This window comes from Schistocerca cancellata, chromosome 1, assembly GCF_023864275.1.
Source record: "Schistocerca cancellata isolate TAMUIC-IGC-003103 chromosome 1, iqSchCanc2.1, whole genome shotgun sequence".
Lineage (NCBI taxonomy): Eukaryota > Metazoa > Arthropoda > Insecta > Orthoptera > Acrididae > Schistocerca > Schistocerca cancellata.
Window position 1 is genome coordinate 302,678,732 of NC_064626.1, and position 20,745 is coordinate 302,699,476.

At 39.0% G+C, this 20,745-nt stretch overlaps 1 protein-coding gene across 10 annotated transcripts in view; it reads left to right on the forward strand.

Moving 5' to 3' along the window:
- Window positions 1–20,745, forward strand: part of LOC126172355 (citramalyl-CoA lyase, mitochondrial-like) — a 224,401-nt gene that overhangs the window by 154,612 nt on the left and 49,044 nt on the right. For 9 of the 10 annotated variants that reach the window (XM_049920882.1, XM_049920880.1, XM_049920875.1 and 6 more), the window contains exon 7: window positions 4,625–4,803. In XM_049920882.1, the coding sequence (XP_049776839.1) occupies window positions 4,625–4,803 (179 nt within the window). Of the gene's footprint in view, window positions 1–4,624; window positions 4,804–13,825; window positions 14,344–20,745 lie in introns of those variants that run through there. The other variant, XM_049920884.1, reaches the window with a different exon arrangement.

Sequence of the window (20,745 nt, forward strand, 5' to 3'; positions counted from 1 at the left end):
CTGACATATTCCCTACCTGATACTAATTTACCATTTTGTCATTATCACCTTTCCTTGTCGTAAATAAGGTGTGAGAAATATCGTTTGCCTAAATGGCATATAACACTACACTTCCCTTCTTTGTATTTTTATTTACAACCATATTCAGTGATGCTGGAATGGTCTTATGGTCACTGATTCCCTGATCTATTCTAACTGAGTCAAAAAGTTTGTGTCTGTCTGCCATCAGCAAGTTTAAGATGTTATGTTCACAAGTCAGTTCTCTGATTAACTGCTAAAGATAATTTCTGGATAAGGCATTTAGAACAATTTCACATGATTTTCTTTCCATACTACCTATACTAATCACATGAGTTGGTAAGATAGGAATCTCTACCTTAAACTGTAACATGAGCAGGATATTTACAAGAAATATTTTCCAAGTTCCCCCTCAGATGTTCTACCATTACTGCTGTTGAGGCAGAAGGTCTATAAAAATATTAAATGTCCATGTTCAATCTGCCTTAAACACTATCTTCACTCAAATTATTTCGCAGTCTAGATCTATACTAATATCATTAGATATTATCATAGTTTTTTTTGCTGTAAACAAGCTTCCAGCACCAGCATTAAGCTTATCCTTTATATACATTCCAGTAGGAGTTTAGAATTTCATTACTGTTTACATTTGATTTTAGCCAACTTTCTTTCCCTAGCACTATGTGGGAATTGTTACCAGTTCTGGGATCTTTCCATAGATCCTCCCACAGTCGACAAACACTCTATTGACCTTTCTCATTCTCCAATTTGCTATGATAAATGCTATGCTGTATGGGCTCAGAAAACATTTTATCAGGTTTCACAGAACAAGTTTATTGGATGTTGTGGGCTAACCAGTCCAGCATCGACTGTTGCAGAAGAAATTCAACATACAGTTTGAAACAGGTTCTAGCATCAGATGCCTAAGGTCAACATTTTGAGCACTCAAAATTACACTGATATTTAATACACACACAAATTGTAGGTGACAATGAAAAATCCCATAGCCTTGGACTCTCGCATGGCCCCATCCTATGTGAACCTATTTATGGGCCTTCTAGAGTAATTCTTCCTAAACACTCAGAATCCCAAACCCCTCGCCTTGTCCAGATTCATTGGTGATGTCTTTGTGATCTGGATTGAGGGTGAGGACACCCTATCCACATTCTTTCAGAACCTCAATACCTTCTTCCCCATTCACATCACTGGGTCCTACTCGACCTAACAAGTCACTTTCCTCAATGTTGACCCACACCTCAAAGATGGCTACATCAGTACCTCTGTCCCTATCAAACCTAGCAACTACTAGCAATACCTCCACTCTGACAGCTGCCACCCATTTCCTACCAAGAGGTCCCTTCCAAATGGCCTAGCCACACGTGACAGTCACATCTGCAGTGACAAGCATTCCCTCTCAAAATATATCGTGGATCTCACTGAGAACTTTACAGACCGTAGTTACCCTACCAACATTGTACAAAAATAGACCTCCCATGCCTTATCTTTCCAATCACCCACACGTCCCAAAGTTCCACAATCTGGCTACAGAGGAGTATCCCCCACATGACTCAGTACCACCCAGGACTGGAGCAACTGAATTAAATTCTCCGACAGTGTTTCGACTACCTCTTGTTGTGCCCTGAAATGAGAAATGTCATACCCACTATCCTTCCCACCCCTCCCACAGTGGCATTCTGCCATCCACCGAACATGCACAATATCCTCATCCATCCCTACACAACGCCTACTCCCTACCTCTTGCCTCATGGTTCATATCACTGTAATAGACCTAGACACAAGACCTGTCCCATACATCCTCCCACCACCACCTATTCCAGTCCTTTCACATACCTCACCTATCCCATCAAAGGCAGAGTTACCTGTGAAACTAGTCACAAGATCTACGAGCTAAGGTGCAACCACTGTGCTGCATTCTGTGTGGGCATGACAACCAACAAGCTGTCTATCCACATAAATGACCACTGACAAACTGTGGCCTAGAAACAACTGGACCTCCCTGTTGCTGAGCATGCTGCCAAACATGACATCCTTCATTTTGATGACTGCTTCACAGCTGTGTCACCTGGATCCTTTCCACCAACACCAGCATTTCTGAAATGTGTAGGTGGAAATCCTCCCTGTAAATATATCATACATTCCCATAAACCTCCTGGCCTCAACCTTCGTTAAGTCATTGTCCTTACCCACTTACCTATCTAGCCCTTTCACTGTTCGCATTCCAATACTACACAGCCCTCTATTTCTATTTCACCAATGCACCCAGTCTTTTTACTTCTCTCCTTTTCTGCTCCCCCCCCCCCCCCCCCCCCCCGCCTCCCTGCTGATCTCTTTCCCACTTTCCCACCCTCTGTCTAATTTCATGACTGCACCTAGCTGTCTTACCCTCTCTCCACTTTGTCCGTGCAGCACTTTACTTTTCCCCACCCCTACGCTGGTATCCCTCCCCCTCCCCACCCCAGCCTTCTCCTTTCCGTCACCCAGTTGCCTCTCCCTTCATTTGCTTCTGCTCATAGCCTGGCTTTAGCTGTCAGAGACTGTGGTCATGTGTGTGTGTGTGTGTGTGTGTGTGTGTGTGTGTGTGTGTGTGTTTGTTGGCTGAAAGCTCATTTTGTGACAGTCTATTTGTTCTGCCTATCTGTGACACAGCATCTCCACTATATGGTGAGTAGCAACTACCATAATATTCAAACCGTACCTAAGTTACATGACTGCTTACATTTGGAGCAGTAGGGCATACATTTGTGAGACCTTTTCTGCTGAGGCCAGGACAGCAATTTGTCAATTTGTGGCAGCATTACCTTGTTACTATTTGATAAAGTTGCACACACATCACATTACTGGAGTCCTCTTTGAAGGCTCTTTCCAGTGCCACAGAAAAACTTATGTTCTTCCATAAATAAATTACAAATAGGCTTGGTATCATAAATTGACAGCTACAAAAGTTAAAAATTATTTGCATGTTTCAGAAAATTAATCACATTGTCCACTATAACCAAGCAAAATCTGCACATCATCCTCAATATATTTGGGGTGGCCTGTCTTGGCTGCCTAACCCTGTATATTATCAGTGAATGTTTCATGTAAATTGGAAATAAGTTCTACATATTGCTGGAGATAATATTTCCAAGAAGTCATCCTGAATTTATGATAAAATTAGAGGTACAGAAAAGAAGTATTGATCATTAAAGGTGAAAATGATTATTTTATCATTGTTGTTCTTTAAGCCTGTTTGTTATTTTATGAAGAAGTGCTGTTGGCAATTAAATATATCATTATTCCTTCCAAAGTGACAAAAAATTATCCTCTGTATATGTACATCTACTTCTGTGCTCTGCAAACCACTGTGAAATGCAGTGGCAGAGGAGAAGTCCAGTTGCACCTGTTATTAGGACCTTCTCTCATTCCGGTCATGTATAGACCATGGGAATAATGATTGCTTAAATGCCTCTGTGTGTGCTGTAATTAGTGTAATCTCATATTATTGATCCATATGGGAGTGATATGTAGGTGGTTGCAATATTTTCCTAGGTTCATCACTTAAAGTTAGTTCTAGAAACGTTCTAAGTAGTTTTTCATGGGGTAATTCGTATCTGTCATCAAGACTCTAGTGGGTCAGTTCTTTCAGCAAGTACATGACACTCTCCTATGGTATGCATATACATGGGAAAAAATCAGCTGCTCAATAATGGTCGAAATTCTTAGTGAAACCTTCAGCTGTCTTTTATTTTGCCCAGTGCAACTAGTTTTGGACACATTTTCTAGCTTAGAAGACATAAAGGGCAGGAATGTTTTGCCATGATGTAAATGATTACAAGTTACTGTTGCAGGCCAGCCTAAGCCAATAAAATTGTCAGCAATATAACACTTGTACAGAGCAGTTGTCACCAGAAGAGTTATTCACTTTGAAAGTCATTTTAGTTTGTTATTGACTTTCGATGTGAATAAGCCTTCTGTTGTTGATGATTGTATTGACTGTGGTTCATCTGCAACAGAAACTTGTAATTGTTTTCATCATAATATAATACTACTGCCATTTATGCCTGCTAAGACTGAAAATGGTCTGTGACCTAATCTAGTAGCAGTGTGCAAAAGAAAAAGCAGCTGGAGGTTTTTACCATGAATTTCAACTCTCCCATGGGCTGAACAACCTGTAACCATTTGTGCTGCCCTTCTTTGTATCTGCTCTATATCCCCTGTTAGTCCTATTTGGTGTGGGTCCCAGACACTTGAGCAATTTTCTAGGATGGATCACAAAAGTATCTGTTATGGAGTCTCCTTTGTAGACTGATTGCATTTCACTAGAATTGTGCTAATGAACTGCAGTCTGCAACCTGCTTTACATATGACTAAGACTATTTGATCTTTCCATTTCAAATCCCTACAAATAGTCATTCCAAGGTATTTGTATGAGTTGACCGATTCCAACTGTGACTCATTGATAGTCATAGCATTCTATGTTTTTTTCATTTTGAAAATTGTGCAATTTTACATTTTGAGCATGTAAAGCAAGTTGATATTTAAAAAAATATGGTTTTAACTGTAGAAGAGTATGTCACAGTCAACTCAATACATGTTTTTTTTCCAGATCTGCCTGCTTTGAAGAAACATTCTATAGCAGGAGCAAGAATGGGTTTCACAGGAAAGCAGGTTATACATCCCAATCAAGTGCATATAGTGCAAGATGCCTTTTCACCTACACCAGAAAAAGTACAGTGGGCAACTGATCTTATTGCAGCCTTCAATGAACATCAGCTCAAAGGGAAAGTAAGAAAGTTTAGTTAAACAACAACAGGGAATATTTATGCAGTAAAAGTAGTATATATTCTGCTCTGATTTTTTTTAGGTTTTCCTTTAATACCAATATATGTTCCTCCTCTTTACATTATCTACTCTTCTTCAGTTTAACATCACAAACTGCAGAGCCATATGTAATTCTATTTTTATATAAGATCTGGTTTTTGAACCTGATGCCACATTGTAATGGCAATGTACAGGGTGTTTCAAAAATGACCGGTATATTTGAAACAGCAATAAAAACTAAACGAGCAGCGATAGAAATACACCGTTTGTTGCAATATGCTTGGGACAACAGTACATTTTCAGGCAGACAAACTTTCGAAATAACAGTAGTTACAATTTTCAACAACAGATGGCGCTGCGGTCTGGGAAACTCTATAGTACGATATTTTCCACATATCCACCATGCGTACCAATAATATGGCGTAGTCTCTGAATGAAATTACCTGAAACCTTTGACAACGTGTCTGGCGGAATGGCTTCACATGCAGATGAGATGTACTGCTTCAGCTGTTCAATTGTTTCTGGATTTTGGTGGTACACCTGGTCTTTCAAGTGTCCCCACAGAATGAAGTCACAGGGGTTCATGTCTGGCGAATAGGGAGGCCAATCCACGCCGCCTCCTGTATGTTTCGGATAGCCCAAAGCAATCACACGGTCATCGAAATATTCATTCAGGAAATTAAAGACGCCGGCCGTGCGATGTGGCCAGGCACCATCTTGCATAAACCACGAGGTGTTCGCAGTGTCGTCTAAGGCAGTTTGTACCGCCACAAATTCACGAAGAATGTCCAGATAGCGTGATGCAGTAATCATTTCGGATCTGAAAAATGGGCCAATGATTCCTTTGGAAGAAATGGCGGCCCAGACCAGTACTTTTTGAGGATGCAGGGACGATGGGACTGCAACATGGGGCTTTTCGGTTCCCCATATGCGCCAGTTCTGTTTATTGACGAAGCCGTCCAGGTAAAAATAAGCTTCGTCAGTAAACCAAATGCTGCCCACATGCATATCACCGTCATCAATCCTGTGCACTATATCGTTAGCGAATGTCTCTCGTGCAGCAATGGTAGCGGCGCTGAGGGGTTGCCGCGTTTGAATTTTGTATGGGTAGAGGTGTAAACTCTGGCGCATGAGACGATACGTGGACGTTGGCGTCATTTGGACCGCAGCTGCAACACGGCGAACGGAAACCCGAGGCCGCTGTTGGATCACCTGCTGCACTAGCTGCGCGTTGCCCTCTGTGGTTGCTGTACGCGGTCGCCCTACCTTTCCAGCACGTTCATCCGTCACGTTCCCAGTCCGTTGAAATTTTTCAAACAGATCCTTTATTGTATCGCTTTTCGGTTCTTTGGTTACATTAAACCTCCGTTGAAAACTTCGTCTTGTTGCAACAACACTGTGTTCTAGGCGGTGGAATTCCAACACCAGAAAAATCCTCTGTTCTAAGGAATAAACCATATTGTCTACAGCACACGTGCACGTTGTGAACAGCACACGCTTACAACAGAAAGACGACGTACAGAATGGCGCACCCACAGACTGCGTTGTCGTCTATATCTTTCACATCACTTGCAGCGCCATCTGTTGTTGAAAATTGTAACTACTGTAATTTCGAAAGTTTGTCTGCCTGAAAATGTACTGTTGTCCCAAGCATATTGCAACAAACGGTGTATTTCTATCGCTGCTCGTTTAGTTTTTATTGCCGTTTCAAATATACCGGTCATTTTTGAAACACCCTGTACTTTCCTTTTAAAGTTTTTGTGTAAGTGAGACAGCCAGTAAATGCAGCAGTAATAAGTCATTCAGCCATGTCCAGAAGAGTGTGAATATACAGGGTGTATTTGAAAGGAATGTAGAAAATGAAAGGGTTGGTGGAGTGGATCGTAAGAAGCATATTTCACATAGCAGCCCATGTCTGCATCCCTTAGCGTAAGGCACTAGGCATCTTTGAACAATGCAATCTGAGCCATCATGGTAGCAGATCTGCAGGGCAACGATTTCAGTGTATTTGTGACATCAAGGTAAAAGAGACATGTTGAAGTTTCATGACCTTTATTTGCAAATGCTGTAGTTGACATTGTTGCAGCTTTCCAGGCAGTACAGCACTATGAGTTTTCTGCCTCTTACTGTGATGTGAACGCATTGCTTTTGGCTTTGAAAATGCCTGTTTGATAGGTGTTGCATAGGAGGCAGCACCTGTGCACACTGCAGAGTCTGGCTTTCCTGCATCATTTCGTCATCAAATGAGGACACTCTTGGGTTTTTTACTGTCTGGAGCAGAGAAGAAATGGAGCATTATTCTTGGGAGGAAAGGGCAGATATGCACTGTGTTTATGGGGCAACAAATGGAAAAATCTCACGCTGCCCAGCATTTGTACATTTGGCAGTTTCTGAATCACTGAGTGCCAGATACATACACATTCACTGCCATCCACAGGAGAAACAAGTTCACTTGAGGTATGTTTTCCACTGTTATGTTCTCATAATGACACTTATGCATTTAAAGCCTACTTCAAAACCCGGTGTATTCATTTTGTGTTACAGGTGTACAGGCCTGACAAACATGGTCGTCAACACACATAGTGCATAGACCAGGGCTTGAAGAGGAGACATTAGCACTGCTGGAAAACAGACTCGCAAGAAGCTCATGGCGTGTTGGATGGGGAATGGGCATAAGCCATTCCACAGTTTGGCATGTGTGGCATAAAGATGATTTGCACCTCAACTGCCTTCAGAAGGTTCACACCCTTAACCCAGACAATTTTCTGTGTTGAATTGAATTCTGTGAGTGGTTTTGCAAAGGTGTGCCATTCAATTGGAATTTCTGAACTGTGTACTTTTTATGGATGAGCCATCATTTACATGAGAGGGTATGTTCAACAGCCGCATTCAACACTTATGGGCACTGGGAAAACCACATGCCATCTTTTTTTGTGCTCACCAAGATTGCTTTGCTGTCAAAATTTGAGCCATCTTGGTAGGCAGTAATCTGGTCAGTCCATACATGTTCCCCTGGTGACTGAACACAAATAGGTACTTAATCTTTTTATGAGAAACTGCCAGAGTTATGGGAACATGGTCCACTCAATGTGCAACAGCAAATATGGTACCAACATATTGGTGCACCTGTGCACTTCACACATACAGTGTGAATGCTTTTAGATGAAACCTTTGGTGAGAACTGGATAGGGTGTGGTGGGCTGGTGGCATGGCCTGCATGTTCCCCAGACTTGACACTCATTGATTTTTTCTTCTGGGGCCACCTGAAATCAATTATCTATGAAACACCCATTGAGACTGATGAACAGCTGACAGCATGCAATATGGCAGCCTCTGATGCAATTTCCATTATGCCAGGAGTGTTTGAAAGAGTGCAACATTCATTCCAGCATCATATCATGGCATGTATTCAAGCAGAAGGGTGTAATTTTGAGCCCTTTTTGCAACTTTTTTCAAGTAAAGGTTATAAAACTTCACCTTGACTTTTCATTTAGCTTGACACCACATATACATTGAAAACATAGCTCTGCAGACCTGCTACCATGACAACTTAAATGGCATATTGTGTGCCTACCCTCTTCATGGTGTCTGATACCGTTCAATGACATCTACCGCCATATGATAAGGGATGCAGACATGGGTTGCTATGTGAAATATGCACTCTATACATTGGGTTGGTGCATCCATTTGTAGTTTTTCCCATAAGTTTAATAGCACAACAGACACACATGAGAGAGACTTCAGTCATCAGTAATATATTCTCCTTTACTGTTTACAACAGTCTTCCAGCACTGAGGTGACTTTTCTATTCAGCGGCTGTAGAAAGCACATGATTTTGAGATGAAGAACTGCTTTAGCCATATGCAGAGTGTGTTTTCAACTGGAAAGAAAATTCCTTAAAGGTTGTGTGATAGAAAGTGGAAAAGGTGAAAATCCGATGGTGCAGGATCAAGGTGGATTTAGAATGACTTCCCAACCCAGCTGCTGTATAGTATTTTTTGTCAATGTAGCTGAATGTGGGCAAGCGTTATCGTGGGTAGTACCACTTCACGCAATGTTCCTGGTTCTCAGTTGTTGACAGTAAATGTCAGCAGTGATAATTACACCTTAGGGAAGCAATATGTAGTATATCACACCAACAATGTTCCACCGTGTGCATGACATTATGTTTTGTGAATACAAGCAGTGTTTTGTAAGGGAGATGCTGCTTTGTTTGGGCTCAACTATTCCTTTCTTTTCCTTATGTTACCATAAAGACACTGTTTCTTATGACCAGTAATGATACAGGATAGGAATGATCATATTGTTCATGAGACACTTGATGATGAGCAAGCAGAGATATGGACATCCACAGATTTTTGCAATTTTTGGCTGAGAGCTCACAGTACCCATACACCAAATTTTTGACCTTCCTCATTGCCTATAAATGTCAAATGATGGTGGAATGAACACAGTTTGTCACCTTTGTCAGTTCTCATGTACACTGATGAGGATCATTGTGGATTATTGTGTTTAAATGGTCTTCATCAAACACCAAAGGTCTTCCTAAACATGGAGAGTCACTAATGTCAAATGCAACCTCCTCAAAATGAAGAAATCTTTCCTTGGTGTGCTCTGCCCATTGGCATTATCCCCATACACAGCACAAATGTTTCTAGCTGCCTCCACTGCCATCACCCTTGCATTCTATTCAAACAGATGAATATGTTGGAAATATTCCCATTTCTCCCATTGGTGCTCCATTTTCTAGCATCCACAGCTCCACTCATTATCTCCATATGACAAAATGACAATATGTAAACTCAAATAACAACAATGAACTACAAATAAAAAATGACAGTCAATAAGTAAATCTTTATCCACTGGAATATCAACATGCAAAACATAAATGCTTCAAACTTACTTACCAACTTAATGAACTACACTATCTGATCTCTAGGTAATGCAGAGTTGACCACCAGATATCACAAGATGTGAACCTGCCAGTATAAAATTAGGTGGGAAGTATTCTGTCATCAGTAGCAAAGCAGCAGCAGCAGTATGGGTCAGTCCAAAGAGTTCAGTGACTATGAATGTGGACTGGTCACTGGATGTCCCCTGAGTAACATATACATCAGGGTCATTTCAACCCTTGTAAAGCTGCCCAAGTTGACCATTGGTAATTTGACTTTGAAATGGAAATGCAAAAGATCAACAACAGCTAAACCTAACTAGGCAGACCTCATGTACTGACAGACAAGGACTATTGAGCTCTATGGACAGTGGACAACACCACATTCCTCCTCTCTCAAACTTCCGCACCCTCATCGATTAGTCCTGGGCAATGTGATGATAGTGAGGAGGCACGGAGGTGGGGAGAGGTGGTGAGGTCTGAATGCAGATGCAGATAGGTACTGAAGAGATGGCTTGTCTGCACTCCACTATCCACGTTGCGACTGACTAGGAACACCAGCTGAAAAACCAGCCACAGGATCTATGCCCACATCCTGAGATGCAGACACTGTGGTCAGGGTGACAGCAGGCAGAACTTGAGGGTAGTCATGGTGGCTGTCCGTGGACATCAGCTCTTGCTGCAGGACTAGCAGCAATGTCAATCTCCTCTGACATCACACAGTACGGCACCGATTGTGACAAGCGGAGAGGTGAAGGTGACAGCCCATGCCAAGTTGGATCTGTGGACAAACATTCTGCTGCAGAATCACTGATGTAAAAACACTACAGGTGGTTCCGGTCATGCCGATGAAGCTCAGGGAACCTTGAGTGGCATAAAATGAGTGACCCAAGACCTGTGTGATGACACCATGATCCCAACAATGTATCTTGCCAAAAAATTTGCAGAAAACTTGTTTGCTGTTGAAACTTTATCTGAGCTGATGGAATGAACTGTTTTTATGGTGGCCACAGAAGATGCAATAGGGTATGGTGACAACAACTGTGTACTAATTGTGCTGGTGACTTTCCGTCAAGTGGCAACGAGCAGCATAAGGAAATAAGTCTTTAGCTGCCTTGTGTGGGAGGAATGGAGTTTCTCTATGTGCCTTTTGAGAGTTTGGATGAACTGTTCAGTTTCACTCTTGGACTGAGGATGACAAAGAGGAGTTGTCACATAGTGTATGCCACTGTTGGCACAAAACTGTTGGAAACTGGCTGACATGAACTGTGGTCCATTGCCTGAGACAAGGACCTCAGGGAGACCTTTGAGACAAAAAATAGAGGACAAATCTGTACTGTACTAACAGTAGTGGTAGATGTCATGGAGACTACAAATGGAAATTTACTGTATACTCTACCACCAACATTATCGTGTGTTCCAGAATGGACCCAAAAAGTTGTTGTGTAAACATTGCCATGGTCCCAATGGACACAGTCACTGTAAAAAGCATTGCAGTGGAACATACGATACTCCACACTAGCTGTGGAACAGCATGTCATTTGCTGAATTTGGGCACCCATGTCCTGCCAAGTACAATGATGTCAGGTGAGTTGCTTTGTGTAAACTACACCCCCGTGACCATGGTGTAATGAAGGCAAAACTACACACTGGAGGGACTGAGGAATCACAACTTGTGCTTCATCATTCTCTGTACTTAGCAGCAGGACTCCTGACTGTGCAAATAGTGTGTTACAATGTCAAAAGTAGTGATGTACCACTGGATAAGGAATTTCTTTCAAACTGTGTGGCCACCTATGAACAGTATTGCAAAACAACGTAAAGAGCTTGGTCAGTAGTAGTTGCACAAGCAATATGTTGAAAGTCAAGAGAGAAATTTTGGGGAACTGCAAAATGTTGAGTGTCAATTTGATGACATGATTTCTCAGAAGAATGAGAAACATTGTTGGTAGCAACTGGTAACCAATACAAGTCAGAGTTCTAATGTTGTGCAACAGCCCTGTACAACAACTCGTGTTGATAATTAGACAATAACAGAGCCCAACATTTCAATTTTTCCACTACCAATGGTGGGACAGGCTTGGGAGGACTGAACAAAAGCTGATGATCCATAACTAAATAGAACCTACAACCATACAAGTATTGGTGGAACTAGGTAACATCATGGATAAAGGTGCACACCTCTTTTAAAGTTGTCTATAATTGCATTGTGCTTCGTTGAGAGATTTTGAGGCAAAAGTAATGGGCCTACACAACCCCTGCTCCCATCCCCTTAGCTCATGGATCATACCACTGTAATAGACCTAGATGCAAGACCTGTCCCATACATTCTCCCACCACCACCTTCTCTAGTCCAGTAACAAACATCACTTATCCCATCAAAGACAGGGCTACCTGCGAAACCAGTCATGTGATTTACAAGATAAGCTGCAACCACTGTGCTGCATTCTACATGGGCATGGCAACCAACAAGCTGTCTGTCCACATGAATGGCCACTGACAAACTGTGGCCAAGAAACAAGTGGACCACCCTGTTGCTGAGCTCACTGCCACAATGCCAAACATGACATCCTTCATTTCAATGACTGCTTCACAGCCTGTGCCATATGAATCCTTCCCACTAACACCAGGTTTTCTCAGTAGTGCAGGTGTGAACCTCCCTGCAATACATCCTACATTCCTGTAACCCTCCTGGCCTCCACCTCCGTTAGTCACTCCGCAACCATCCAGCCCCTTCTCTGTTCCCATTCCAGCATTACACAGTCCTCATTCCACCATTGCACCCAGTCTTTTTACTTCTCTCCTTTTCCGCTACTCCCCCCCCCCCCCCCCAAATCCCCACCTCTCCCCTGCCCTCCATCTAACCTGCAGCACTTCACTGTCTGCCACCCCTACCTTACTATCCCTCCTCTTCCCCGCCCCAGCCTCCTCCTTACCCCCACCCAGTTGCCAATCCCATCATGCACTGGTGCCACTGCCCGGGACCAAAAATCGGGTCCTTATATATTATCAAAATAGTAGGCACTGAAACTACACAGTGTTTGATGTTTAATTTACAGAAATCACAATTAAAACTTAACTCATTAAATTAACTGAACACATTGAAAAATTGTGTCTTTTTAACTATTTCTTATACTACAAGGGTTAGGTCAAATTATTTGTTTAAATCATGGAATTAATAAATATAGTTACGCAAACAATACTTTTGATGAAACTGGGAATTATCTTGGAATTAATTAAGAGCTGACTTTGCTAACATGTTTTTGAATAGAGCCAATTAAATACTTAAAGAATGCTAGTATTTTGTCTTCCAAATGTTTATAATTAGTACAGAATTTATATTTTTTTATAAGTCAACAATAGAATTCAAGTTAAGAAACAATTACTGATTTCACTCTATAATGAAAGTATTAACTAGGAATAGTCAAAATAAATTATAAAATCAATTACATACATAAAACTAAACACAAAATTAGAACTGGTTCTATATTCTTTAAAACTAAGGGCCAACCTCTCCTTTTATGGAAATGCAGATTATACTCACGTATGCAGAGTTAATCAGTTTAACAATTTAAAGGCACTTCTAAAGCTGATATCGTGATAAAATTCACACACAACATAGATTAAAGTGTGTAGATCAAGAAAATAATATTTTTGAAAAATCACTTTTTTGGACCAAAATTCATTACATCCCCCCTTGAACTTTCCATGAATTAAACACCTTTAATATCTATAGCCATGCTGCTCTGGCATGTTTTCTAAAGGTATCTACCCACGTTTCATGAAGTTGTTGTCTTAGTCTTTTCTTATCTCTGTTATGATTTTCCTTGATCCATTAACTATTTAGTTGCCAGGCTACATTATCCGGTTATTACATCTTCCACTTCAGTGTTCCCTTGTAACTTTTTTAGTATTCCTAGCAATTGCCAACATCTCTCTTCTTAATCTATTAAGTGCTTCCACTTGTTGTTGAAGTTTATTTGCACAAGAGACAAAACATATGATACTTTCCAGTTTAAGAATCTGAAAACTTCCTGTAATGTTGCCAAGATTAGTTTTGTTCATATGGAGTAGCGTTGTTTAATCTTCTTTCAGTTCTGAATTTATCAATATCCTGATGAAGTCTATTGGAAGCTGTGTGATTGGCATACTCATCAACATTCTGACAAAGGTTGAACCAATATTGGAAGAAGGACAAGGTCAGCCCCAAATGCATACCTGAAAGATGGTGGAATATTCCATAAATAACTTTGGAGTTCCCTTTTGTATGTGTTCTCTGCCAACTGTTATCATTTATATTGAAATATGTATCTCCTGGCAGCTTTCTTTTATTTCATGGCTTTTCACGCTTCATCTGGCATGAATTCCAGGATATCACTGTATTCATTATTAGCTATCTGGATTTCTGATTCATATCTTGAAGTATACAAAAAATCAAAGAAATATGGGAATGCATTGTACAGTTTTCTCTCTGTTGTTACTTACTGTGCCATTGTAAATGATGAAATGTGATTTGTACATCTTTGTTTTATTTTCTTTGTACTTTTATCATTTTGAGTTGTTTTTATTACCAAAAGTTCATTGTGGCTTTTTGTATTAGCTTTAAGATGATTCTGGGTAGTTTTATGTAATTGAGCATATTCTGTGGTGTTCCTACAATTGTTCACTTGAAATCTCTTCTTCTTTCAACAGTTATATTATACCATTTGGAATTTTTTTTTATGTATGCAACATCTTTTGCTGTTTGCATAAGTAATTTTGCTAAATAACTGCCACTTTTATCTCTCTCTTTGAAATAATAATTTTCTAAGAGGCTGAAATTTGTAATATTCTTGTCCTTTGGCCTTTCTCAAAGTGAAGATTTAATTCAAGCAGTGAATGGTAAATATTATTGTGCTTGCCTCTGGTTGATCATGTATATGTCAATTGTGGACTGAATTATGCAATATATGATGGAATACAATGATTGGGCACACTGTCGAAATATCTTGAATAAATCTGATGACACTTTTCACAAACATGTGCCATAAATTCTTCCATTTCAATACAATAATCTTCCTACAACAAGTACTTAATTCTGTGAGAACACTATTAATAACATTGACTTAAGACTGACAGCTCAGTATAGCGATTACTTACAGTCTCCATTTGTCTTCCAAAGTCTGTAAGTAATTATTTTAGTATGGTATTTAATTCCGAGATGAGCCACATATCCAAGAGCAATACATGGAGTGTCAATAACGTGCCTATGTAGGTACTTCCTCTCACCATCCCATCCTGAAGACAAATGTCATCCCTCAACATGGCTGACCACACGAAAATAAATGATAAATTCACTCAATAGTTGTGTGCTCCTATATAATCATTTATTATATTGTTTTATCATTGATGAGTTTCATTCATTGGAAAGGCAAACTTGGGCTTACACATCATTCTTCTGAAGTCATACATAACATCTCACATACCGCTCACTCAGACAGATAATTTCACGACAAATTCAGTTACTATATTTTAGTTAGCTGTTAACTTCCATTAATAAATAATGGCTCTATCAAGTGTAATCAATCCCTTATATAAAAATCTTTTCATACTTCCATTAATAGCTTTCTTTTAGGAATATTAGGATTCTTGCTTTTCTTTCCTAGCTGTCTCAGTATTTTTCTTGATATAACAATACACGTGTAATAAGGTTTCAGTGGTCATTAAGTACAGTGCTTGGACATGTGAACGTAATATATTCTTAACATATATTACATTCAAACTCAAAGCTTACTGCCAACTATTTCTTTTTCTTTCCTTATACTTGCAGTTAATGTCATTTCATCTCCAAAATCTTTTCCTCCTGCAACACAGTTTTAATTACATTCTTTTCAAAACCTAATTAATAGGAGATTGTGCAGGTCACCCAACAGTCTGGGAATATTTTAAAATTTGTATACAAAATTGTATTCTGAATTTTTTACATGCGTTTCATCTAAGCTGCCAGCACCTTTTCCCACAGTGCTTATGTACAGGGCTGCCCATAGATTTCATGGGCCCATAGACAAACTTTTGTGAGGGCCACCAAGGCTTTTCACCCATAGGAGTTAATTATCACAAATAATGATTCTTCAGCATATTATTTTATACATGAGCAGTAAAGAACATTGCATTGTCAGTAATTAATTTATTAATTGAATGTATTATATTTTAATAGACAGAAATATTAGGACACACAATAATGATAATAATAATAATAGCCACTACAAGAAACGAACATAACATGTAGCAAGAAACCTTTGCAGCATACTTTGTTATTTTGATTTAAAAAATCTTGTTGAAACGGTCAATGCTAGTTGAGCAACTATGGACAACTGTAAATGGAACTGTGAATCTTCTATTCTTGCAGCTGATGAAGTTAGCCACTATGTCACTGAAGCTCATTGTAGAAGCAAGATTATGCTGTATTGATAATAGTGCTAGATGATGTAAGTTTTTCTTGGCCTAAAGTTGTTCTTAAATGATTTTTGATTAATGATAATTTACTAAATCCTCTTCATCTGTCTCTGGTAGGGCAGTGAAAATTCTGAGTGCAATTCTAAGTTCAGAAAACACAGATTGTAACCTCAGCTTATAAATTTTATGTAGAAAAAGAAATGGAAGCACCTTGTTTTCTGTTGCATTTGTTCAAATCAGGAAAAGTAGATATACTCACTGGCTTAAACATTTGTATTTTTTGATAAGATTATCAGTCAGATTATAAGGATAAGTTCGAATTAATTTCCTAATCATATCAGAATAATCCTAAGTTGTATTTGTTCTCAGAATGGCTTCAAAAGTAGCATTTCTCATTACTTCATACCAAGAATCCATCTGTGGAACAATCTTGTCTACAATTGCATCAGAAACCTCTCTCTGAAATTTTTGTTCTTCAGTTTCATCTGAAAGTGTCTCATTTGCTCCTCTACTAGCCCAGTCAGATTCATCAGAGAAGATCTTCCTTTTCCTTCCTCTCTTTTTTTGGAAAAAAAAATCCTCAATTCCAGTTTCAGTAAACATTTTTTTAGCTGTGCTTAAGAATTCAGCCTTATCTGTGGCAACTGTAATAGCTTTAATATTTTTCATTTTAGTATCAAGGGAAATACCTTTGGTTTGTAGAATAAAATTTCCCACATTTATATGGTCTAAAATATCCCTCCAAACATTGAAGAGAATCAGTCTTTCACGCCTGGAGAAATAACTGATCGGCCTGTTTAGTTCTGGTATCCCAACATGAGACAAACTGCATTGCATTGAACTTGTGTATTTTAAAGCTTCAATTACTTCTGGTATTTTTTCTGCTATAGGCTTCCCTGCTTCCATCCTTGTGCCCCATTCTGTTTCAGGCAGAATGAAGAGATCATTATGTGTTCTAATAACCTTTCCCATCTCTGTGGGCTTGCACTGAAGAAATTGTGCAGCTGGTTCAAACAGCTAAAGAATCTACCTATTACTTCATTACTTTTTTAACCCTTTAGTGCTGAATGTCGGAAACTCACATCATACCAGTGCTGTGCTAATAACTGGAAGTTAACTGTTTTTGAACACCAGTGCCAGTTGATGCTGATTCTTCATGAAGCTACTAATGCCTCTGAGAAGTGCTGCATCCTCAAGTGTGTTTCGGGTATCCCAAGGGCACCACAATTTTTATTTTTATCTTTCATCTAGAAATTTATTCCACCATTAAGGTGCTAAGGAGAAAGTGTCTCTAATTTTTGGTGGACATCCTTGTCCAACCATATTCGATCTATTATGAGAACACTGACCACAACAGTGCTGCAGAACAATTTTATGCTTTTAAATACATCTATGATAGCATTATTAACTGCATTATGTCTTTTTCTACAAATTAAAAAAAAATGGAAACCTTTCATGAATTTCCCATTTATTTTCGTCTTTGTTACAAAATAATAATAATAATAATAATAATAATAATAATAATAATTTAAAATCGGAATAGTCTGTTCAGTCTTGGACACATCTGAAGTAGCATCACAAATAAATGAAGAAACAAGAGAGCTTCCTGATTTTCTTCTAAGATTTTCTTTAACTTATTATCCTCACACAAAGTTAAAAGCTCATTCTGTGTTTTTAAAGATAAGTACCGTGCTATTTTTAGCTCTTTTTGCACTCTCCAAGACAAGTACTGTGCTATCTTTTCATGTTTATCTTGACAGCTCTTAACACAATCTGTATATTGTCTTAAAAGTGGGTCGTTTTTAGCCAACAAATCAATTTACCCCAAGAAGTTGTAATTATCTGGCTCTCCTAACTGACTGCTACTTCCCCTAAAACACAAATTCCGTAAGGATAAAAAGATAGGAACATCTAAAATACTTTTTAATAGCTCATGTAAAAAGTCTGTTTCTTCCAGCAATAGTTTCTGGAATGTGTAATTCACACTGGTACCTATTAGGCTTTGTTCATGATGTCTCCATGCTAAACAATTATTTTTATGCAACAAGCTATTCTCATGATCAGTAAGAATATAATATAGCTCTCTCCAAGTTGTTTTTGTGCAATCTAATCTTTTATCTAGTTTATGTAAAATAGATGTAATCAGGTTTTTGGGATAACTTTTAAATAATAAGCATGGTCGACAGGAGATTTTAACCTGGTTGTTTGCTCCACACTGACCACTCTCTTTGTACTTCAATTTATTATTAAAGCATTGGGAATACAAGTGGTGCTTCATAAATTTTCTGCTTTCTCTACAAACTGTAGATCAATATCTGAAATTCCCTGTTTAACAATTCTGTCTCTATTGCTATTATTAAAAGAAATGGCCACTGCTCAGGAGAACTTAGATTTCAATCACAGTCTCTACAACTATCAGATTCAGACTTTTGTTTGCTTACATCTCCTCTTTCAGGCAGCAAAATACCTGCACCAGATGTAGTTAGCTTAGGTTTTTGGACAAATTTCTGCTTCTGCCAATGTTGAAGGGTTAACTCACATTTTACACTGGATTATTTTTTGGCAAAAAGTAGCTACCATTCGGTTTTCTTATTTTCTCTTGCTCTTTCACAAAGTTTTTATCATGTTTACGTTTTTCTGATTGCTTCTGTGCACCAAATTTATTTGCATAACCGGACATTGTCCTGAAAATAAATAATTAAAATACCTATTAAATTATATTTACATGAATAACAAAAACTTCAAATAGCAGTGAAAATAGTAGAACTAAATTATTTTAAAAATATTGTAACCTTTCCCAGGATAAAAACAATATAAAGAGAATTACCTGATGGATCCACAGGTACCTGTAGTATCTGTACAAGAAAAAAGCCTAATTATCACAAAAACAGCTACTTCACAGTTTCATCACTCTTCATGTGAGTTGAATAAGTGAAAATAAGCACAGCACTTAAATTTGAAGTGTACCACATGTAAAACACCAGCATGCTAACACTAGAACCCAGCATGTTATCATCGACAAATGTGCCAAACACTGGATGTAGCATTTCACCATTTAATTTGGCAATAGTGGTGTTCAGTCATCACCACAATCTATTGTTAATATGTTTTGTAAAATTGATTTTGATAGTTAGAAGGCTATAACTTGTGAAACTCTTCTTGAGTCATTTCAGAATGGGGATTGAAGGAGTAAGCAGTATGGTGGCTGTGGGGCGAGGAATGTTGTGCGGAGAACATCTCTGACAGTGCTGACAACATTTGCAGCTTGTGCTACATTCTGATTTTTTGCTGCACAGGAAATGACATATGGAAGTAACAAGGTTATGTGAAACCACATTAAAACAATGTACATGTTCACATGTGGTACTGATACATAGCAATGAAAGTGATATGACATTAAATTAAGGCAACAATTCAAAGTGAAGCTATAAGCAGAGCATTGCATAATAGGTTCTATATCACCACTCAGGGTCATCTTAACTGACTAGCAGCAATGACAAGCATCATGAAAACACAATCATCATGGAAACTTAGGACCTCTGTCAATGAGTGTAAAGCAGTATTAGGGACATTGCTCCAAGAAAAGTTGGACGAGTTATAAAATCTTTTTATGTTGATTTAGTTTCTGTTATTTTTAATTTATAAACTAAGAAAAGCATCACTAGCAACACTGAGCTAAAGTGCTTGTGAGATAACCCACCACAGAGAGTTTGTAGGTAAAGAAAGAGTTTGTAAATAATAAACAAAACATTTTTTCCTCAGGCCCCCCAAAAACCTGACACGCATCTGCTTTAGCTCAAAACGCTAGGATGCTGTTTGACCTACTGGATTGTGGGACTAAAGGAATAAATTCTTTTCTCTTTCTCTGCAGTGGTTACCATCCTTCCTTTCTGTGTCTTACTATTCAGTACACGGGTCCATTCTGGGTTGAGAAAGATAATAGATTTTGTTGATAGTCTCCTCAAGTCTGCTGGCAGACCCTAAAGTCAACATGATTCGATATTCCATGATCCCTGAAAACTGATGCAAAGACTGCAAACCATTGTCCTATATAGGGCTCCATACTATACATGATGCAAGCACTGCCCACCACAATTGCTGCCCCCTAAGCCTGGGCTCGTAGTGTCACCCATAATAGTGGCACATAGCAAAAATGTATTATGAACAAATGTAACATTTTTGCAAATTCTTCTCCAGCCAGCAGCATGCCAGAGTAATGCCCCATGTCACAATCAATTATGGAAAGCAGAACAAACCTGAAAAAGATTGCAGATTGCCTTACCTCATGTGAGCAGAAAGCTTGAATTGTAAACTCAGCAACATGACCTCATTGAGGAGAAGACATCATGTCATTGTAACTGCACAGCTTGATTTAATAAGAGAGAGTAAAGCTTCCACAAAAACATGTATCAGCCTACTGGTATGATGGTAAAACAACAAACAGAAGACCTGAAAGGCATTCTTATGAGAAGAGGAGTGGTGATGACCTCTGATGAGCTTGTAAAAGTAGGCCACATTCAATCATTTCCAGCCCAGTATAACATCACTGCCTTCAACTAGTAGTAATAAATAATCAGGCT